We start from the raw sequence: 22,171 nt of genomic DNA, 5'->3' as shown, positions 1-22,171 counted from the left end.
ATTTTTGACTTAAACTATTAGAATTCGTTGTTTTTCTCCACAATGCTTCAGCTAATTATCATCAGTGCAACAAAACGACCAACAAGTCCTCTTTTTAATTGTTCTGTTTTTCTTAAAACAGGAAAATATCGAATCCGGCGGATAAAAAAATATTAAACTATATAAATGTATGTCACAAAAGTAAACAGAAGGGGTCGCTGTGACCTGTAAATGCACTTTTTTTCCAACCAATGAAAACAAAGAATAAACCGACGTCATTATGTTTGGTCCAATCATAGTGCATTTTACTGGAGGTCGTTTATTGACAAGGAACTGAAGGGGAAGGTGACTTCTTAGCTAGCGGAGCGGCGTCTCTGACTGAGTTTAACATTAAACCCTCATAAAGAGGGGTTTTGTTTAAAAAAGGTCACAATGTCGTCTTTTGGACGGGCGCTGGGAATAATTAGGACCGGGGGTCTGCTGTTCCGGCGCGGGCCACGAAGAATAACAAGTCGAAAGTAAGTGGGTTAGCATGTTAGCTTTAGCACCGAATTGGTAGCGCGGACACACAAAAAAAATCTGCAAATATATATATTTTGAAAAGAAAGCCACAAAACTTAAACCGCGTCCAAGCACAGCTCAGATTTTCATTCAAAACAGCAGAACTTAAAGTCTACCTTAAAGCCACATTTGTAATATTCCTTAAAAAATACAGTAAAGTTTTAAAGATATTTAAAATAGGTAATTGTAGACTACGTCAAAGATGAAAAACGAACCACGATGTATAAAACATTATCAACAGCTTGTATCTCCTGGGTTTTAAAAGCGTTATTTCTTTGACATATGGCTGTGCACAGCCTCTGATCAAAACAAAGTAAAATCCATTCCGAGTACATCTGAGTGCACCACCCGGACTGAAAAGGAGCTGGAAGAAGAACATGTTGAACTACTTGCCCCTCTCTTAAACATGAGCACACTGATAGATGGGCTGTCAGCTAATTACTTCACAATAAAATACTCCTTTACACAAACAATCTTCTTCACTCGCATATTTACAGTCTATACAATAGGAATCATTTCATCAGATTCATATTCTCTGAATATTCTGTTTCTACGCCTTCTTAAACTGAATATTCACACACATATTTAACTCTAATTAATTCCTCAATCTAAAACCACATTGAAACATCTGTTAAAGTTGTTCTTGCAAATTGATGCTTAAATCGAAATTTCCTTGTATTGCCCTGATCTTCTGAACCAAAAAATAATTTCTGAAAACATTCTGGTCACACTTTACACATAATTTGGTGAAGAAAATAAAACAAAGATTAAAACACATTTTAACTGTTGATATTTAATTAAAAACCCACAAAGTTAAAAATACATTGACACACAGCTCTATTTTCAATAAACAATGTTGAAGTTTAAAGAAGAACAAACCAAAAGGTCTAACCTCACTTGAACCCAGCTCGTATCCCAGGTGCCTTAGCTCTTCTTCTCCCATCTTTTCACTGATTCAGTGGCAGCGGAGGGCCGCACATCGAGCCTCAGTACAGACAGTTCCCCCAGCTGACCAAGAAGCAGAAGTTCGACGCGGAGCTGCTCGGCGGTGCCATGTGGTTCTGGATCCTGTGGCACTGCTGGCACGACTCGGACGCCGTGCTGGTAAGAAACCCGCCGCGGTGCGGTGATCACCGATTACTGCACCTCTGGCGTCAAGGCTGAATAAAGTCACCGGGAGAGACAAGCTTGGAAATCGTCAGATCTCATTAATCCAACTCCAGTACAAGCCGTTGTCTTAGTACTGTTTAAACTTTCTATGAAACAATAGATCTGACTTATTTAATTCATCTATTAACGTTTTTACTTTATTCTTCCTTTGTTAATCAGTTGTAAAGCTGTGTACTGCCACTGAATGTCACCATAGAAACATGATTACTTGCCTTTCAGAGGCTAAAAATTAAAGACGCCACAGGTTTTGAATATTCAAAATGATGTTCCACAAAACAAAGCAAGTTCGGACAAACTGACACAGAGACTCTGAGGTTTTATTTAACTGTCATCTGATCTGAGAACAAACTGGGGGGAAAAAAACCCCAGATTGATTCTTTTGCATCTGTTTGATAATCAAATGCACTTTGTACTGATTTTAGATTTTACTTTAACTGAACTGTCTTTTTTAGTGTATTCAAGACATGACAGTAGTGTAATCTGATTATTTGGCTAAATATATATCTAGATCAGACTGATCTTCATGCGTGTACCTTTTTTTTGGAACTATTTGATCCTTCTGGTTTAAACAGGAATTGGACATCTTAGCTAAAATATCTGAGTTGGAGCAGACTGGGTATTTCCCCCCTGCTTCTGCTCTTAATGAGTGAAATGGCTTCACAGTAATGATGACCGTTTGACCTCTGGCCTGCAGGGTCACTTCCCCTGGCCCGACGCTTCCCAGTGGACAGACGAGGAACTCGGCATCCCTCCAGACGACGAGGAATGAGGTGAATATTCTCTGGTTGCATAAATCAATTGAGAGGCCAGACCCAGTTTGTCTCGGCATGATTCACTGCGCTCACGATTCAATGTGATTAACGATGCTTGTTCAGGATAGGATTTTCAAATAATAACTTCAAATATCTTTTGTCTGAATAAAAATCAAGTAAATTAACTGAATTTTCTTTTTTTAACGTAATAAAGCCAGGAATGTAATAACTGACCAACAGTAGAATAAGACATTTGATCCATTTTGCCTAAAATGTATGAAGTTACTACATGATTGATTAATATTATGTTATTGGTTGTTACATATGTAGTTAAGGTTATATTATTTGCACACTGACTCATTTTTAGTTTTTTTTCTCCAAAAATTTTGCTGAAAAAAATACCTTGAATGTGAAAAAGACAAAAGCAGCAAAATGGTCAAAATATTTGTGCAGAAGGTAAAACTGTTTGCATTTGTAATCACTGTTATCCTCAGAACGGTCAAACATGTTTTGTGGTTGGAGACATTTGATTTTGATTTGGTGAAAAGTGCCAAATGTCTCAACCACGTCTTTCCTCCCCTGCAGACCTCCAGGAGTCGATGCTGCTGAACCAGGATGCTCGGAAAGTCGCTGTACATAGACAAATAAAATTATCTCCAAAGCCTGAAAGGTCTCTTCTTTGCAAAACATGTGAGCGGGGCGAATCAAAATAAGCTCAAAAGACATGTTTTATTTCATAAGTTTAATTTAAAAGCTATTGGAGAGAAGTTGCTTTTTGGAAGGTTTGTCCAGGAGAAGCTCGTTCCACATTAAGGACAGAAAGAACGAATTTGGGGAAAATTTAGAGGAATCTCGAGCTTCTGATGTGCAGATCTGGAAACGACCTGAACGTTCGAGGAAACAACTTGGAATACCGACTTAGAAATCCTGAACTTCTTAGAGAACTGGAAGGCGCCATCATCCGAATCCGAGCTGAATGGAGATGGACTCTGAGGGAGTTCAAACCCCGACTCCACACATGAAAACATCCACACTTATAAAATACATAAAAGATTTTAAAATGAGGTGATAAAAAGGAAATCAAAATGAGAAAAGCCTCTTTTCTACAGGAACTCTACCTCCTGGGCAAGCCCTATTTTGTAGCCTGTCTCCCATGTAAAAGAAAAAAAAAGTCCTTTAACTGGTTTTAAATTAATAAAGTAACTCAGTAACTTTGAAACATACTGCAAAGAAACTGAAAGCACAAGTTTGATTGTTTTTAATTCCTTTTTAACATTCTATTTATTTACATATTTAAATAAGTATTGATATTTCACGCTGGTTGACACTTGGGTTCAAGTGCACGAGGAGGAAGAGGACGGAGACACGTTTAAATAACATTTCTTTCTGTCGTGAGTGATGCTGCGGCGTCCTTAATGCGACTCGGTGAATTGCGGCCCAAACGTGCAGAGACGGTGGGATGATACTCACATGTAGCTGTGCAGCCACAGGGGGTCTCTCCTCTCACGTGCACGCTGAGCGCGTGTCAGCCAAATCATCACTGCAATGGCGGCTCTTCGTCTGGCCGAGCGTGCACGAGCCTTCCGCGCGCTGTTAAGGCACACAATTACAGGGAAAAAAAATTATTTCAATTTAAAAAAAGGAGGTAAGACATAATTTTATGTATCATTTTACAATAAGTGGAAAAAAAGCTTTTGATTATTTATATTTAAAAAGGAAAAGCTACAAAAAAAATTAGTAACGATTATAAAAAAGAGGCAACTCGGTCATTGCATCTACTACGTTGCAATTTTCACGAGGTGAAGGTCTTACTATAGCATTATCTCCATTCCTAAAATTATATAAAAAACACTTTACTTACCTCAATTTTTAAACAAATTCTGAAAAAAAATTGCCAATTTTTCCACTTAATGACTTACGTCCTTGTTAAATCACGATTGTCAATAAAATATTTAAAAAATTCCACAGCTTAAAAAAGAACCAACAGGTTTAACCTAACTTAACCCCAGCTCATATCCTGTAGCTCTTCTCCTGTTTTCTCCGATTCAGGCTCAGCGATGGACACATTAACACACATTAACCCTCAATACGGTGCATTGTAAATGTTGGAGCTATTGGGTGAAATCCTGAGTTTAAACCATTGAATCCTGCAGGATTATGAAGTTGCATTTCCTCTTTCCATTCCCAGAAGTAAACAGCTGAACCAGAATGTTCAGCAAGTCGGAGTACATGCACAATAAAACATTTTCAAATTGAAATAAGCTGAAAAGACGTATTATTTCATTAGTTTTATTTACACGCAATTGTTTTTCTTTTTTTTTTAATGCAGAAACAAAATGCATCAACAGTGTCACAGTTAGCCAGTGTCTGTATAGTTCAAATCATAAGCCATTTAAAAATCCGGAAAGAACCAACACACAACCTGAAGTCTAAAAAAAAAAACAAAACAGAAAAACAAAACAACAAACCCTGCCTGCAGGCCAGTCTGCTTCCTTTCTAACCACATGCAGAGAGTTTAGAGGAGACGAGTGGCGGTGAGGTGAGAAGTGTGTGTCGGGAGTGACGGCAGCTCCACCTGAGCCTGTAACACTGAGGAGAGCCAAAAGGTGGAAACGCAGTTTGTTTGTCTTTTTTTTTTTTTTTTTTTTTTTTTACAAGTTTTAAATCCACCGTATATATTAAAAAAAGAAAGAAGCTCAGTATCTCCAGCGGAGGTGATTGACCCGGAGAGGAGAGCCGGTGGTTCTTTGAAGGTTTTGTCCATGAATGGCATCTTTCCCTGAGAAGCACGTTCCACATGAAGGACAGAACGAAAGAAAGAACTTCACTCATCTCAATACTCCTTTGGATCCACCTCACAATACTTAGTGTTTTTTTTTTTTTTTTTTTTTTGTCTTCTGCTTTCCAGTTGTCTCGGAGGGAGAAAAAAAAAATTGTAATTTGTAACAACATGTTGAAGAATTTTCAACTGAGAACTTAAATAAAAATCTGGAGCGCCTGATCTGGAAACGACAACCTGGAACTTCTGAGACAACTGGAAGGCGCCGTCACCAGAACCCGAGCTGAATGGAGACGGACTCTAACTGAGGGAGTTCAAACCGCTACTCGACAGATGATCACATGAAAACATCCACATTTACAAAAAAAAAACAAAAAACAAAATATAATAATAATAAAGTTAAAGATCTTAAAAAGGGGAAGAGAAAAAAAAACCTCAGGATAGTTGAGGTGAAAATATAATAAAATCAATACCTCTGTCAATTAATAAATACATCATTCAGAATCCATTTAAAAAAAAGAAACATCACAGATAAAATGGAGAAATAAATTAAGCCGAAGACTGAATCGTTCCTACTGAAAACGAGCGGAGGTTCTCCTGCACCTCGGTGCTCCTCTTCCTCCTCGGAGTCTTTATTGCTGGTGTGATTGAGATAAAAGGGGGAGGAGGGTGGAGGGAGGTGGAGGAGGGGGTGGGGGGGCAAGCATGAGTGGAGAAAAGTACAAACAGATAAGCACCATCTTCTTTTTTTTTTTTTTTCCTTTTTCCGGCTCTTCTTGTAGCACCTCGTCCTCGGCTCCTCTTCCTCCTCCTCCTCCTCCTCCTCCTCCTCCAGGGCCGCAGGAAACCAAAAGGAGAAAAGCCTCTTTTCTGCAGGAGCTCCTCCTCTTCCTCCTCTTCCTCCTGTTTCCGTGTGCTTGTAGTGAAGTCGTGCGCTTGCTTATTTCAAATACCCTGTTCTCCTAAGCATGCACAGTGAGCGTGTTCTTTTAATCCGACGTGTCTTCGGTTCCTCCCGGCAGTGTCACAAACCTCTTTTCTTCTTCTTTTCCATTTTTTATTTTTTTTTTTCCTTCGCCGTTTCCCTCATTCCTACAGCACCAACAGTGTCCGGTAACAGCCGTGTCCCTGCAGCGCCTCACACGAACACCCGGCTGTGTCTGCTGAGCTTCAGGATCTTGCCCAGTCTCTGCTTGGCCGTGGCCATGCCTTTCTTGGGCCGTTTGCCTGAAAACGAGGAGAGAGAGAGAGAGAGAGAGTCGCGTCAGGCTGTGGCGGAAGTTTCACCTTCCATTTGGTTGAAAAGCGGCGGGTTCCAAACCTTTGGTGGCCTGATTGCTGATGGGCGGGGGGTTGGGGGCGTGCCGCTTGGAGGGGTGCAGCGGCGGCGACATGGCGGGGTCACAGTACTGGTAGTCCGTGTCGGGGCTGGGCAGCCCCTGATTGTCCCAGGCCTCGCTGCTGTTGCCCTGGCTGTCCATGGGGCTCTTGTCGCCCTGCAGGCGGCGCTGGTGCGGGTGCTGGGCCGTCGGGTCCGGGCTGGACCACCAGGGCTCCCCGCAGGGCGACGCCGCCTTCTCGGGCTTGGCGGCGCACAGCAGGCCGGCCATGGACAGCATCCCCTGAATGGCCTCTTCTGTGCTGGGTGAGGTAGGACGTTCTCTGCGGGAGGCGGCGGCGGAACCGTCAGTCACGGCGAGGAGGACACGGGGGTCGGTTCTGACCCGGACCCGAGGCGGTTTCTCACCGTTTGAGTGGTTGGTGTTGGTGCCTGAGTGTCTGACCGGACTGGTCCAGCTCGATGGTGTGCCCTGAGCCCCTCCCCTCGCCGTCCTGCTCCTCCTCCTCCTCCTCCTCCTCCTGGGAACTCTCCGAGTCCTCGTCAGAGGACGACGACAAAACTTTGCGCTGCAATCGAGACATTTGCTAGAAATCAATGATTTAATCTAAAGCAATAAAGCGACTTTAGTGGCGAGACGGAGAGCCTTACCCTTCTGGGACAGTCGCTGTCTGACTCCACGTCGGACACGCCCGAGTGTCCCGAGACGTCTTCCCTGAGTTCAGTCTTCACCCTCTGCAGACCCCCTGTCACACACACACAAACACACACACACACACACACCGTCACCTTCCTGCTGCAGCTCTGGGTGAAGGAGGCTCAGTGGAGACTTACTGAGGATGGAGTCTTCCTCCGTCCGCTCCGACTTCACGTCCACGCAGCTCTTTGGTGGCTCCTCACTCTCCGTCTTCACCGGACTGGAGCTGGCGCGCCGCACGTCTCTGTGTACGCACCACACACACACACACACACACGGTAAGTTCCTCTCCCCTTCATCCCAGAGTTTCCGTGCAGCTTGCTGCTCTGCTCTGCTCTCGTCTCACCTGATGATCCTGCCGTTGACCAGCATCAGCCGGAGGTGGTTGTCTTCCAGGGACTCGGCCGCCGCGGCCGCCGAAGCCGTCGACGCTTTGTTCAGCTTCCCGTGAACCTTGGCACAAAACGCCGGATCCTGGAGGGACGAGTAAAGGCCGCTTTACACCACAAAACCTGGTTGTCAGACGCTTCTGTAGAAGTGGGCGATGCTCTGTGGAGCTCTCCGTCCCCGCCCGTCACGGCGCTCACCTCCTCCAGCAGCCCCACCTCCAGCCGCCGCAGCACCTCCCTGGTGTGCTGCTCCAGGATGTCCAGGTTGGAGGGCACCTTGGGCGCCTGGCGCTGCTGCTCCCTCAGCCGCCGCGCCGCCCGGCGCGCCCGCCGCGCCTGGCACAGCCTCTCCAGCGTGGAGCGGGTGGCCGGGCAGCCGCCGCCGCCGGAGCCCGACGGCACGCCGCATCCCTGAGTTTTCACGGGCTTGTTCCCGCCGGCCGGCTCCTCCTGCAGGGACGTGGCGAGACGACGTGGGTTGAGACAGACGCCGAGGCGGAGGACAGGCGCGGCGGCCGGAGCGCCGTCCTTACCTCCAGGTAGCGGATCTCCTTGGTCAGCTCCTTGATGAGGTGGTTGGGCCGGACGTTGTCCGGTACCTCGCTGGTGGGCTCAGTCACCTGTGAATCCACCAGACAACGTTTATCTGCTGCCGAAGCGGCGGCGGCGGCGGCGGCGGCATGAGGCCATTTCTGTAACCTTAACCGGGCTCTCACCTCTCGCTTCAACCAAGTCTTCAGTGCACCGATTAAAGCCTTGACTCCGTCCACCAGGTAGGTCGGCGGCGGACAGCTGTCCTCACGCAGCTCTGAGAAGAGACGGAGAGTCTCGTGTGAAAGCGACTCACAAGCAGCAATCCCGTTTGGGGGATTTTATTCGTGTGTTTTGAAGCTAAAAATAAGCTGCTTTGACGGCGTCTCCAGTTTGTTGTGGATTCTCACCTTTCAGCATTTCCAGAAGGTTCTTGGCCACATACCAGCAGATGGCCTCGAAGTACGGAAACTTGAAGAGGTCGGGGGTTTTCAGACGGCGCTCCATTTCATAACACCTGAACAGAAACGTCTTATTTTAGACCTTATGAGGGGAAAAAAAAAAAAGAAGTACAGACGTGACGGAGAAGCGTCTGCGATGTGTTCACCTGAGCTGCATGCCGATATTGAGGTTGTGAAGGAAGTTCCCTCCAAACGCCATGCAATCCTGAGAGGTGAGAACACCGTGGATCCAGCCTGCAGGGGGCAGCACAGCACAGAACGTTCACTCAGTGGAACGTCCCGCAGGAACACGACAGAAAAACATCTGCAGGAACCTCTGCTCCAGCATAACCAGAAAAGAAAGTTTGAATATGAAGAAGAATGGATAAAAGTTAAATTTAATATTAGTGTTTACAATATGCATGGAAAAGAAGAGTTATGATACGATCCTGAAGGAACAGAATTCTGCTGAACGTGTTTAATGCTGAAGACAAAGTGATTCGCATGTTTATTTTTTAAAGCAGCGCCGCTCTGAACCTCTCAGACGTGGATTGAGACAAACTGGAGAAACACACTCGAGTGAGAGGAAGCAGAGTGTGTGTCGGGACGGGGGTTGGTGTTGGTGTGTGTGTGTGTGTGACGTTGATGGACAGGCCTGATAATGCTCCGGCTGACTGACCCACTGTGCTCTCTGACCCCCTGCTTAATTCCCTGCTCTCGGCACCCTTTCTGCCTGAAGGCCCCCCTTTCACGCCGCTGCCCCTGCCGAAGACGGATCGGGGGACGTCCAGCGGCGTGACGGGCCGAGCGCGGCTTTGTCTCGCTGCGTGCCGACTGAAGGAACGCCGTCCATTCACTGCCTGATGGACGTTTAATTGCCTGACTTCAGCGTCACTTCGGTGAATGAGAGCATGTCATATTCGGTTAGCGACGCCGCACAAACGTCTCTTTACCGTCCAATCTCCTCCACAAAGGCTTCTACTTCGAGGAAAAAGCCCACCTTTCAGCTCATTACATAATGGCCTCTGTCTCTTCATCTTTCCAATGGAATCATCACTGCTGCTGCTCGGGGAGGAATTCCCTCTCTGTTATTTTCCTTTGGCAACGATAGGGGCCCGTCGGGAAGGCTCTGTTTTCCTGGCAGCAGCTCGGTGCGGCACGATTATTTTAACTTTACGAGATCAGTGACGGTGGCAGCAGGCGGTTCAGCCGGGCTGCGGTGACGGAACTGCGACAACAAATAGCCAAACGAGAGCAGTCGCACTCAGATCCAGGGTTTCTGAAGCTAAAGACACGTCGTCAGCTTTGTTTACACAACATTTCAAAAGAAAAGGCCTTTTTGATGAACAAAAGTTTCACATTTACACGTTTTGAACACAACGTAGTTTTAATATGCGGCCACTAGTGGGAGCTGTTTGCTTGTAATGACAGTTGATTGTTATAACTGTGATTTTCAACTATAAAAAGCTCCAAGTTCCAGGAGAATAAGGACTGGGAATCATGATGATAGTCTATTGTTGCTGAGCGTGTGTGTGTGTGTGTGTGTGTGTGTGTGTGTGTGTCAAAGCGTTCATTTGGCTTCCCTCCCATGTTTTGGTGAACCGCGCTGACCTGTAGGGATGAGCAGGGTGGCTCCCTGGGGCACGACACACTTGTAGCACATGTCCACTTTGTCCCCAAAGAAGACTTCGCTCTGATTGGGCGAGGAGCTCCAGGCCTCATATAGTGCAAGGTTGGTGGGGGTGGGCTTGATCAGGTAGAAGATCTTTTCACCCTGAGAGACGCATGGAGAAAATAAACTAAACACTTCATACACACAACCTCCCACTTTGAGGAAAGTGTTTCTTTGAAATGTCAGTAAACCTGTAGACCAGGATTAACCGTCACATGTTCGAACACTGGAGTCAGCAATGGTTTCTCCACCTCCTCTGCACACACTCACCCAGAGAACATGATACCAGACCGAGGTGCCTCCAAAGTCTATGTGGAAGTCCGTGTAGCTGTCCTTGACCCCCATGAGGCAGTACTTCTGGACGAAGGGCTTTGGGAAGAAGGAGTCGTCCGGCCAGTAGTTCTCCACCCAGGACATCTTCTGGGCCACGTCGGGGACCTCCACCAACTTCGACATCCTGAGGAGGAGACGGCGAGGTTACGCTTCTCCTGCGCTTCCAGGTCAAGGGTCGGGTGGGAGCAGATCTTTGAGATTCAGTGTGTAGCTGAAAGTTCTTCTCAATGATCAGGGTTTTGATATAAATTAGTTTGCAGTTCAATCGTTTCTGCAGAAACTGAAGCTGTTCCGTGAACCAACTAATCATTCAAACGTCTAATCAACACAGTTCAAGGTCTGGAAAAAGTAAAGTTGTGATGAATGTGGAATAGAACAGGGGAAATGAGAAAAACTAAACATTTAATGCAATCACGGAACATTTTGGTTCATTTTGACCTTTTAAGCACTATAAAACTTCATCTCAACATTTCCAGAATTTATATTGCCGTTTAGATTAATCTGAGAACAACCAATGGGAACATTTGGCATCATTTTAAGGATAAATACACGAAGTCTATGTGATGTAGTTTAAAGCTGCAAAATAAAGTGAAAAAAAAATTAAGCAATCAAAAATTCAGATGGATGACAGATTAAATTCTGAAATACATAATTTTTGCATATTATAAAGCTCAGTTAGAATTCCGAATTCCTGAAAGGGGGTTGGTAAATGAATGATATCTGCATGTAAATATCTAAAGTTACAGACAACACAACAGTAAGAGCAGCAGCAGGAGACTCGAGTTCAAAATGACAAGAAAAGGAACTCAGATATTAAAATGCTTCATTGAAAACTTTTCAGGATTTTTTGTTTGGACTTCTTTGAGTTGCTGAAGCTAAAATGAAATAAGAGTAACCGTGTTTGACCGCGGGGTGGTTGAACCGGGGGCGGGGCTTACTTGGTGTCAGAGAACTCCAGGCTGATGAGGTTGAGGACTTTGGGCCGATGGGGGTTGGTGAAATACTTGATGAACTCGCTCAGCTTCATCTTGCTGTCCGCCTGCCGCGCCACGTCGATCACGTCGATGACTTTGTCGCCACCTGAACGGGACGGGAGGGGAAAAACGCAAGGCGTGAGACGGAGAAGTTCCTCCACAGCGGCGGCGGTGGCGAGCGAGCAAGACGGGTCCAACTTTTTAATTGGCTGCTGCGTGGGCGGAGGGGTCGCGGGGGTCAGCAGCTTGCTGGCATCGCCGAGTGCTTTCAGTGATCGAGCCCTGAGGGGGAACTGGCACCGACGTGGTACTGCGGGGGGGTGGAGGGGGGGGTCTGTCAATCTGTTCAGACCACCAGTCCCTGGAGGACAGGGCGGCTGGGAGTGGGTGGAGGTGAGAGGCAGATCGAGAGGGCAAGTGTGCAAAAGCCGCGTCTCTGTTTACGCGCGCGAGACGGAAAACAGACGCCGGAGACGCAGTGAGAACAGACCAATCACAGCGGAGCCGGAAGCTGGACCGGGGCGGGGGTGTGTGTGTGTGTGTGAGCAGCAAAGGCAGCTGCTTGTTGTATTTTCCCCACACCCCTCCCACACACACCTTTTTATTACCCCGTGCACGCATTTGCCTCACACACACACACACACACAAACATGCACTTGCACTGGCAGACACCTCTGAAGGCCCAGCTGGCCGGCGTCTGATGACAGACAACAGCTGGAGCAGAGGCAGGCTGTCAGGAACAAACACAGCGCCGGGGCAGAAAACCTTTGGAAATGCCCCGGAGAGGCAGCTCGGGCTGCCCGACGCCCCGCCACTTCTCCAGTGATAGATTACCACACTCAGTGGCGTTAAAGAGCTCATTAATTAAAGCCGCGCTCCAAGATTTATGATGTTTATTATTGAACGCACAGAAGAAATGTGTCCGATACGCAATATGTTGAATAATCCAGTTTCTGGCGGATTTCCTGCAGATGTCTGCCGTTAACCTTTACATTCCACATTCTCGCACGGCGTCTGTTCCAAGCTGCTTGAGGCGGCTGCGCGCTGCGAGGAGAAACCCTGGTCAAACGTTTGTTTTGCACTGTGCAAACAGTTTCACAGCCCACACAGTCAACACACGGAGGACGTGACAGGAAGAGCGCTTCATCTGCACACCGAGTGTCGATCAAAGAGCAGCGAGAAGCCCAAGGACAGAACACACTGATGTTTTTTTTAACCAGCACACTTTAAACTTAGAAATCTTATCTCACCAAATGTTGAACCGAAATATAGTTTTGTACAGAGAAGTATGGAAGTGCCCAGAAAATGTGCAGCATTTTCCCCTCTGGAATAATTTCGGTGCTCTGCTTGTAATTTCCAGCTGCTTATTAGCTTTAGCTCGTAGCAGTGTCACCCGGGAACTAAGAAAACAAAGATTTTCTCACACCTGTCACACGGTACGGCTTCAGCCTTCGACCACACACCGAGGCGGCCGCACCGAGACCCCGCCGGGCCGCAGAGGACATCGGTGTTTACTCCAGTTGTCCCATTGTCTCACGACAAGCGAGCAGCGTAACCCGACCCGCGGCCCCCGATCGTAACACCTGTGCCTGGGCTTAATGCTCAATAGGGCATGGGAGCGAGGGATGAAGTGAGACAGGGAGTCTGTAATCTGAACTTAATGATAAAAACACCAGCGGGCTTGGTAATGGGCCGGTAATAGGAGCTGGGAAGTGGCAGGCCGTTTCAGTGAGGGAGCGAAGTGGTCACAGAGAGGCCAGTGAAAGCTTAGCCGTCGCTCGTTTAAGACTCATTCAGCCATCGCCTGATGCCTGATAAGTGGGTTAAAACCCCACGAACCTGGAAACCTGCTCATATTGACACACAGACGGCGCCTGCGGAGCGGCGTCCGCTCGGCTGGCCGGCGCTGGCCGGCTTCATTAGCTTTTAAGCAGACTAAGGTGCCTGGCGCTCCGGCGCTCGGTCCGGGGATCAGCGCGGCACGACGGGCGCTCAGAGCGTCCTTACCCACGTACTCCTCCACGTTCCTGACGGAGAAGGTCTGCGGGGGCAGCTTGAGGCCCAGGCCCTCCATCTCCGTCACCATGATGGGGTAGTTGAAGCCGTGCCGCTCCAGGTACCGGGTGGTCACCTGCTCCCCCTTCATCCGGATCAGGATCTCTTCGCCACTGAAATCCAGACCAAAACAGGTTCTGAGCAGTCACAATAAACCCCCCTTAAAAAAACACCTATTTCACTTCCTCGGGTTGAATCAACGCAGATCAATGAGAGCGAGACTTCAGCTTTGCAGAAGCTTTTTGCTGAGCATAAAGCGTTCCTCTCCGTCCAGACTCGATCTCTACAGAACCGTCTCCGGACTCGCAGCAGAAGCAGCCGCTGCGTACCTGGGGAAGGTCCTGCTCTGGAGCTTCTTGACGAACACCGAGGTGCCGGCCTGCACCGGCTTGGATCCGTCGTCCGGCTCTGTGTAGTCATGCCTGTGCCAGTTGTTGCGCTTTTTCACTGCAAAAGAAAAAAAAAAACCCCATGCATTTGACTTTGATGGCGGCGTTTCGTTCTGATTTCATCATGACACCAACAACTTTCCACAAGTCTGTCAATTGAACGCTCAACCCCTGGCTCAGAGACGGAGAGGTTCGGCCAATCGGAGCCCAGGGTTTACGACACCATTCAATTAGCCTGTTAATGTGCGCCCTCGGGGCTCCCAGAGGTTAAACCTGCCCCTCCTCCACAAACACAACAATCAGGCCTGAGCAGAGAGCAGAGTTTCCCACTGGGAACCAGGAGAACCCACGGAGGAGGTTCATGTTCAAACTGAAGGAGTTTTAACCACTTATGAACTTCTCATTGAAACTTGTACAAGATCAAGCCAACGATGTTTGACCAGCTTTTTTGTCTTTGGTGTATTTAAGACAGCAAAAGAAAACTATTTCTATATTATGGAACTTGAGGAAAAATTGCACAACCTTCTTAAATTGTAGCTTAAAATGTGGATTTCTGCTAAAGATTCTTCTGTTGTCTCATTATTAACAACTGAAGAATGGAAGTGTAGCCTACTCGTGAACTACTCGGCGCAGTGGGTATGCGTTTCAGTTACACACTATCTTTACATGTACAAGACATTATCTCTACTACAGTATCAAGTTTTGCATTAATTTGAGGCAACTGAGGACTTGTTTAAACAACATTTTCAATTAAAATTGTTAAACTTTGATTGCGTTTTGGGTGTCTGTTTACACGACAACAGTGCGAATAACCACAAGAAACAACACAACAAGACACCTTTTGTAAGATAATGGCACTCAATCATAATACGACGATACAGTAATAAAATCATTACAATCATATCATTAGTTCACTTGTTTTAGATTGTTTGCGATGTGTCTCAGTTGTAAACGTTTTCACACAATGTTCTTATCATTCTTGATTACACGCTGAACCGAAGGTAGAGGGTGTCACTCACTCAAGGAGGGTCCATGAAGGACGTCACAGTTGGGACAGTGGTAAACATCGATATCCACAGCCTGATGCTCCTCGACCTGCACACAGCTGGAGACACAGACAGGACAAAACAGTCAGAGGGATGAATAACAATCCGACAGTCGGCTCCGAAAGGTACAACACTGTTCTGGTCATTTCCGACGTGAGCAGTTCAGTTGGGGATGTCTTCTTTTTCCATTTCTTAATCCGATCCAACATTCAGCGTCACAGAAGCAGTGAGATAACACAGCACTCGATATATCTACAAGACATTAACTTTAATTGTTTGATAATCGTTTTACTATTGCCAAACTGAAACTTCAAACTTAAGGTTATGCAATGGCACAAGCAGGACCTTTAGCTTTATTACTATTGCCGCAATCTGACACTGAATGAGAACACACTTGGCGCTGCAGAGGGATTCATTGTGCCATATTAACACTAATAAAGCTGATGGATTAGAAACAGTGTCAGTAGAGTCACGGGCACCGACACCGTTCCTCTGGTGCACGCCAGACCCGTCCCTCGGCACGGCAGCACTGTGAGATATATTTCTGCTCGGTATATTTCTGTTTCTGATTTCACGTCTTACATTTGTTTTGGTGGTGGACTGAATGTTTAGAAAATACTGTAATATGAGTGTTGTTTCAAACATTATAGAAAAAAAAAAACTCACTTTTTGGCCAAAGACACAGAAAATGCTCAGCAAAATCTTCTTTTATGTAGATCAAGAGAGTCTTCATCTACGGCCATGTTTTGACATTAAAATAATAGTTTATGTTTGTGAAAGTTGACACGTGCAGATGAGGAAGTCTTGGTAAAGACTGCAAACAAATATGACTGGATGAAAAGTAGAAAGTGCAGTGATGTGCCTCGAGTTGGTGTCGTGGATTTTGAAGTCAAGATAGGTTCAGATTTTCAGTTTGCCCTGAAAATGTTGTGTAAGCCGCGTTTTAGACACAATTACCTCTTTGGACACACCTCACACTGCCCCCAGAGGCTTTTTGTGGTTTTCACGGGTTTCGTGACCACTGGAAGTGGAAGTTCTCTTTAATGTTTTAAAAGGACAGAAGTGTTCTTAAATGGGCTGCAATCCAAAGTGAAGCAAAACCTGTCAAAATGCTCCATTCTTGCTCTGAGCTCTTAAGAGGTGGGTTTCAAATGGGCTCCGAGCAATCACAAGAGAAACGGGGTGTTTGGTGCTCTAAAAGGTGAAATCCTGCAGGAGCAGCGCAGCTGACCGCGGCCCACTATCAGCTTTGATCTGGGAGGAATTGCAGGAAACTGTAAAGGAAATAAAGCCGAGGGCCATTAACTCATCAGGAAGTGGAGCACTCGTGCGAGTGCAGCCCCCCCCCCCCCCCCCCCCCCCCCCCCCCCCAATCACCCTGGTGCACAAACAGGATATCTAGAGTAGCCCCCTCTGACCAGATTATCACAGATAACGTCAGCTGGAATGGACTGCACAGAAAACACCGGTTTGAATGCAGATAAAGCTTGTATCAGGCTGTAAAAACCTCAGAATTTCCCAACAAATACAATGAAATAATTTGCTATAGTAATGATGTACTTCGGAGACAAACGTGGGATCATGAAAAGAACCCAGGAAGAGCTGGGAGAAGCTCTCCTGCTGCTGCACGTGAGCGAGCGGATGACCAACAATAACAGTGTGCAGAGCTTGGCTGGATGACTCGGCGCAGCTCATGCATCAGGAATCTCTGCTCCAGCATGTGGCAGTTCTGCGGTGGGCTTGTCCCTCCTGTGCTCCTCTCATCTGGAGTCTGAGCTTTAGGGTGAAACCAGGGCACTGTGCCACAAACGCAGGCCTGACTCAGCGTGCGTGTCACCTGTAATGATTACTCCTCGATGAGGCACGTGAGCCCGTAAAGACTATCACGGAGAAAACGGCTTCAAAAAATAAAAAAAAGAAGTCCAAGTACTTCCTGCCTTGCTCAGGCTTGGTGATGGATTGCATCAGTGCAGAGCTGGTGGGTGAACTGAAGTGAACTCCATCGACTTGCCATCAGATTGCGTACTACGGGGTGTTTTTTTTTTTTTTTTCATCTTAAGGACTTGATTTGTTGTTGTGAGCCGCAGGACGTCAACATAAAGTCACAGAGTCCAGCTGGAACGTCCCGTGAAGGAGATAAATCTCGCTCTGACAGGAGGTAGGTCCCGCAAATCACTGAGCTGAACTTGCCTTCCTGAATGAGATGAGATGTGTGTACTTGGCTAAGCCCCTTGCCATCAACAGCCCCTCTCTCCCCACTTCCTCTCATCAAGGGCCTCCTTCCTGTGTGAGTGAGAGGGCTTATTCATTAGTCCATGCACTGTGAGGGGTTCATTGTCCTCGGTGATCACTGCAAAAACACAAAGGCTGGAGGCGGGCATCCCCATTATTTTAAGCTCTAAATAACCCCTCTGCATGGGGTGGCGACACGCCTACATCAGGGAGCTGGCAGATCCCTAACGGATGGGCGGTGGAGATGAAGATGGAGAGGAGATGAGGGCAGTTAAACACACCTGGCTATCCCCGTCTACCCCGGAGGACCACCTGACTCCTCCGGCTCCCCGTTTCTCCCCCCCCTCATGCATGCAGCCAAGAGCTTACATAAACAGAGCCGGGCTTGGACAGCAGTACGAGCCACTGAGCCCTGACAGATGGATAAGGATCTGTCATTCTGGCCTCGCCGGTTAAATCACGTCGGCTCGCCAGCCGTAAAAGCAACACAACATCCCTGCAGCGGTTACAGCTTGAAGAGACTCTCTCTGCCGTCAGCTGGTAAACAACAAAAAAAGAGGATCACTTTGTTGTTTATGGGGTGTCACGGAGCCCCAGGGAGTTTTAACAGCCTAATTGTTTTGGTGCACGTCGAGCTGCCTCCAGGCTCCTGGTGCTGCGGCTCTGTTTTCACACGTCTTCTAAGCGTGGTCGTCCCCCAGCGCCCCATAAAGCTCCAAAGTCATCAGTCTTGAGACTGTCTGAAGCGGCGGTACTAACCCAGTCAGAAGTCACCAAACAAACAAAGCCTACACTCCTGTGTTTGCACTTGTAGATAAGCAAAGAAAGCATAAAATTGCAGCTAATGGGCGTTTTCATTAATGATTAATCTGTTGGTGACTTTTCTCAATTAATCAGTTGGTTGTTGTGTTTCTAAAACAAAAATGAGGCATTTTACCTTTACAGGGGAGCACAACAAGCTGGTATGGTATGATACATCCTAGTAAATAAAATCACCTCCTCACTGACGTTTTCCACATTTAATTACATTTTGAACCAGAGCCGACGGTGCACCACTGATTTGACTTTGATAGGACAAACCAATTTTGAACTCTGTGGCTGAACTATGTCTTTAATGTCATAATTCAAATTGACTGGAAATCCATATCCGAGGTTGTTGACCTCTAATCCAGTATTGATCAAGCTCAAAGTAATGCAGGCTCCATGCTCCCGAGAGACGGCCATGCTAATGAATGTAAACATTGCCTTTAACAGGAGCAATGTGGCTGCACTTTAATTCAGCCAATTAACTGATCCGACATCTAAATAGACGATCACAGTTATGGACAACAGCAGTTTCAAAAAAACCTCCTTCCACACATCCAGCTCTATAGCATAAACATAAAAAGGCACTCCGTCGAGGCCATCCATCTCTCTTTAGTGTGCTCACGGGCCGTGCGACATTGACAGATCGTGCATTGAACTTGGCTTGCCGGAGTTCCCATCAATCATTCCCTCTGTCCCATCCAGCTCCGCCAGTCTGTCATCGCCCCCACTGCTCATACGTGAGCCAGACAATGGGCTGAACCGCGTGCCCCGCACCTACACAGCGGTCTGACCCGACCTACTGAGGATGCTGAGTAAGTTGGCAGCTAAGAGGCTGGAAACAATCTGTTTACAGAAGCGGGTCACGCAATTAGGCGAGGCTCGAAATTACAAACGACACGGGTCAAACTAGTTTTTGTAATCTGAGCCCAATATCTGATCGTGGGTTTTAGTGTTGGTCAGAGTCCTTAAGGGTCATGTTACTGCACCTGGGGACAAACTCAAAAAGGGGCAGGAAAATAAAGCAAAGGGGTCAGCGAGAGCGAAAGAGAAACACAGAGTCTCAACAGTAATAACGACCAATCTGCTCCCAAAAATGTGGATACATTTAGGGAGACTGTTGGTTTAAGGGTTACTAAAAGTGACGTTAATTCTACAAAAATATAAAAGCTACCAAACTATCTATTGGGAAAAAAAAAAAAGCAAAAACATTTGAGAACTTTGAGGATTAACTTCTTGTGCTAGTCTTTTATGTTATGATCAATCAAACAAGGACGGCCATGTAAACAGAAAGACTGACATTGGCTGAGTGATGCTGCCACCGCGTACACGTCTAGACCTCATTTACACGAGCACATTTCAAGTGACAACGTATTATTTTAACATTTTTGCTTCAGAAACATCTACATATTTACAGCAATGTCTGTTTACACAGAAATGGCAAAAATGCTGAAAACAATCTAGTCAGCGTGTAGGGTCACGAGTGGGTGCTGCTGGTTGTGAATGAAGCCACACACACAAGTGCAGAGAGCTGCAAGCATCAACGTTGGTGAGGACACAGACATTGTGTGGAGTGACGATGAAGTTGGATTGCTGTTACAGGTGAGTCTCAACAATAAACCAAGTCCCTGGAGAGTCTGAACTGGGAGTCATGATACTCTGGAGTCCGACACTGGTATTGTCCATCTACTCACGCATGCGCAGGAGAACTATTTACTAGGACCGTAGCGGACATGTTCAGTAGCAGCGTTTTAAAAAAGTTGTGTTGGCATTTCATTTCGAGAGGTATATTCCGTAAAATCTGAGATGGAGAACGTCACACGTGAGGTTCTGATTGATGCACATTTTTCCTCTTTCCACACCAAACACATTTCTGATTGTCCACATCCTCCACCCATTGAAGTCCCAGGCAGCACTCCGTACTGAAAACCTCAGCGATACAGGTGAAAGAAAACAGGACACTCAGCCAACACACTGACACACAGGCGCCGGGAGGCTGAGCTCCTCTCTTTTTCCACTCCACCGGCGTGCCATCATCCACCAGCCAGAGAAATCCCTTTCCTCCTGGCCTCCCTCGTGGGAAAGAGGCTGGAAATGTGAGTGTATCTGCTTATTAGTCATCAATGGGGGAAGCTCCAACGTTTGTTCCTTTTCTTGCCGGCGCATGACACACAGCCAGTCTTTTTTGGCTTGGCTATGCCGCAAGTTCTGGCTGCCAAGTTTTTTGGCAGCACCCTAAAGTGGTTACGCAACAGCTTCCGTCATTTCAACATGAGCAAAAAAACAGATTATTGTATTCGTAAACTGTTGCTGTGGAGATGCGCCCACACACTGATCGAGAAGATCACAAACGGGGTATGTCCAACATCCGTCTTGGAACGTCATTGGAAAAAAAAAGTTGCGCAAAAACATACAATTTGAAAATGTGTATCAGATTAGGTTGTGATCCCAATGACAAAACGTTGCTGGAGACTTAAAAATTCCACAAAGAGAAGTTAGACCCGAGGATCTTAATGCAAGAATAATACGCACAAGCCTCCAAAGAGATATTGCCTCATGTTACATCACAATACCGGATGTAGACCACGGTATTTATGACTGGAATCTGACATTTTGGGCAACATCCACAAAGACGCACATCACAGGATTGCATTACACAACAACAGAAGTTCTGTCATGGTCTTGACAGCTGCCACCCACTCACAGCATGAATCATGAAAGCATCTGTAACAGCGGCGACCCACTTACGATCAGTGAAAGGACAGGACGTAAAGGAAAAAAAAAAAAAAAAGGAAACGGGGGGAAATAGGACAAAACACACCACAGGCAATCCAGGGACATGAGCATGCCTGGTGCCTTCTAATAATCCCACATTCCACCGCTAGGGGCCTCTGACCATGTGGCTCCTGAGCCCGGACGGGGGATTTAAATTTCTCAAGCTGTCAATCAAAAAAAAAGCCACCACCACAACAAGCTCGTTGTTCACCGCCATTCACTTCCCAAACAGAGTGTGCCAGTTACAACAACAACACGAGCAAAAACCTCAATTTACACACAGATTTAATTTCCTGCGATTACAAAATAAGCACTTGTCGTTCTGCAGCTACAACAAAACCTAACACAGACCGTGTCCAGGCAGGCTGGAGTTGTTTCTGAACTGACTGTTATGCAAGAGTGTTCAAAGTACTCAGAAATGTTGGCATGGGTTATCTTTACCTTGAATAACCCGACTTAGTGAGCCAGATACCGAGCCTGGACTCTGTAAGACAGCGGCTGACTGAGTTGGCTCCCGATTCAGTAAATCCCAGCGAAAACTACATTTAAGTCCCAATTCTAGAGAATATGAGGAAAGGCAAACACGCTGGTTTGATATTTCACAACGACCCAGGCCAGCTTTCGCGTTTACTGACAGAGCTTTAAAACCCTCTTAGACCCGAATAGCTAAATAAATCTGCTACGATAAATTTACAATTAGGTGTGTGAGGTCTGTGCTGTGGATTTTCACTTGACTTATAGAGGAATGAAGTGATCTGAAGTGGTTTGAAAAGATGAGAGAGCCCACTTTCGCTCAGGGAGTCGTGTCAATAGAGGTTTTAAAAGCCCCGTCGCCCACCGCTAGCGCTAGCAAGCTAAGTTAGCCACCGCTGAACGCCGCTCAGAGAAACGTCGCCTTCCCTTCATATACACGTCGTGTTCGCCCCTTTCAGTAAACCGCGCCGCGGAGTGAGAAAATAACCCACATACCTGCCGTGAAACCAGTCCTTACAGATGTCACACTCGATCATAAACCGGCTTACATCGTAGGGCTGCCGGCAGACACAGTACAGCGGGGCCGCCGCCATCTTCCTACTGTCCCCAAACAACGCAGGAATGAAGCGGGCGGGGATTTAACTCGGCGTCCGGAAACGCACGAGGAGGAGCCGACTGTGGCCGAAGAGCCGCCATTCGAGGCGATCCCACCTCTGACGTCACGCCCCAAATTATTTGTTTTCACGTGGGCTGTGTGAAAAAAAAAAAACAACAATAAAA

General features: G+C 46.8%; 2 protein-coding genes across 2 annotated transcripts; one reads left to right on the top strand and one right to left on the bottom strand.

Annotated features, from left to right (window-relative positions):
• The first annotated feature begins 301 nt into the window (after nucleotides 1–301).
• ndufb2 (NADH:ubiquinone oxidoreductase subunit B2) lies at nucleotides 302–3,201 on the top strand. Its single transcript, XM_030113026.1, has 4 exons — nucleotides 302–497; nucleotides 1,500–1,644; nucleotides 2,405–2,480; nucleotides 3,048–3,201. Exons 1-3 carry the CDS (start codon nucleotides 412–414, stop codon nucleotides 2,477–2,479), a joined length of 306 nt encoding a protein of 101 aa, XP_029968886.1. The 5' UTR covers nucleotides 302–411; the 3' UTR covers nucleotide 2,480; nucleotides 3,048–3,201.
• Nucleotides 3,202–5,084: 1,883 nt separating this feature from the next.
• kdm7aa (lysine (K)-specific demethylase 7Aa) lies at nucleotides 5,085–21,994 on the bottom strand. Its single transcript, XM_030113023.1, has 18 exons — nucleotides 21,887–21,994; nucleotides 15,080–15,165; nucleotides 14,001–14,118; nucleotides 13,624–13,784; nucleotides 11,581–11,722; nucleotides 10,580–10,766; nucleotides 10,249–10,411; nucleotides 8,805–8,892; nucleotides 8,608–8,714; nucleotides 8,383–8,474; nucleotides 8,200–8,286; nucleotides 7,865–8,116; nucleotides 7,624–7,751; nucleotides 7,415–7,521; nucleotides 7,232–7,326; nucleotides 6,989–7,149; nucleotides 6,563–6,903; nucleotides 5,085–6,468 (listed from the first exon to the last, which is right to left on the bottom strand). The coding sequence occupies exons 1-18, from the start codon at nucleotides 21,982–21,984 to the stop codon at nucleotides 6,380–6,382; spliced, it is 2,502 nt and encodes an 833-aa protein (XP_029968883.1). The 5' UTR covers nucleotides 21,985–21,994; the 3' UTR covers nucleotides 5,085–6,379.
• Nucleotides 21,995–22,171: the final 177 nt, after the last annotated feature.

The sequence above is a fragment of the Salarias fasciatus genome, chromosome 17, assembly GCF_902148845.1.
Source record: "Salarias fasciatus chromosome 17, fSalaFa1.1, whole genome shotgun sequence".
NCBI lineage: Eukaryota > Metazoa > Chordata > Actinopteri > Blenniiformes > Blenniidae > Salarias > Salarias fasciatus.
This window is presented reverse-complemented; position numbering and strand designations above follow the sequence as displayed.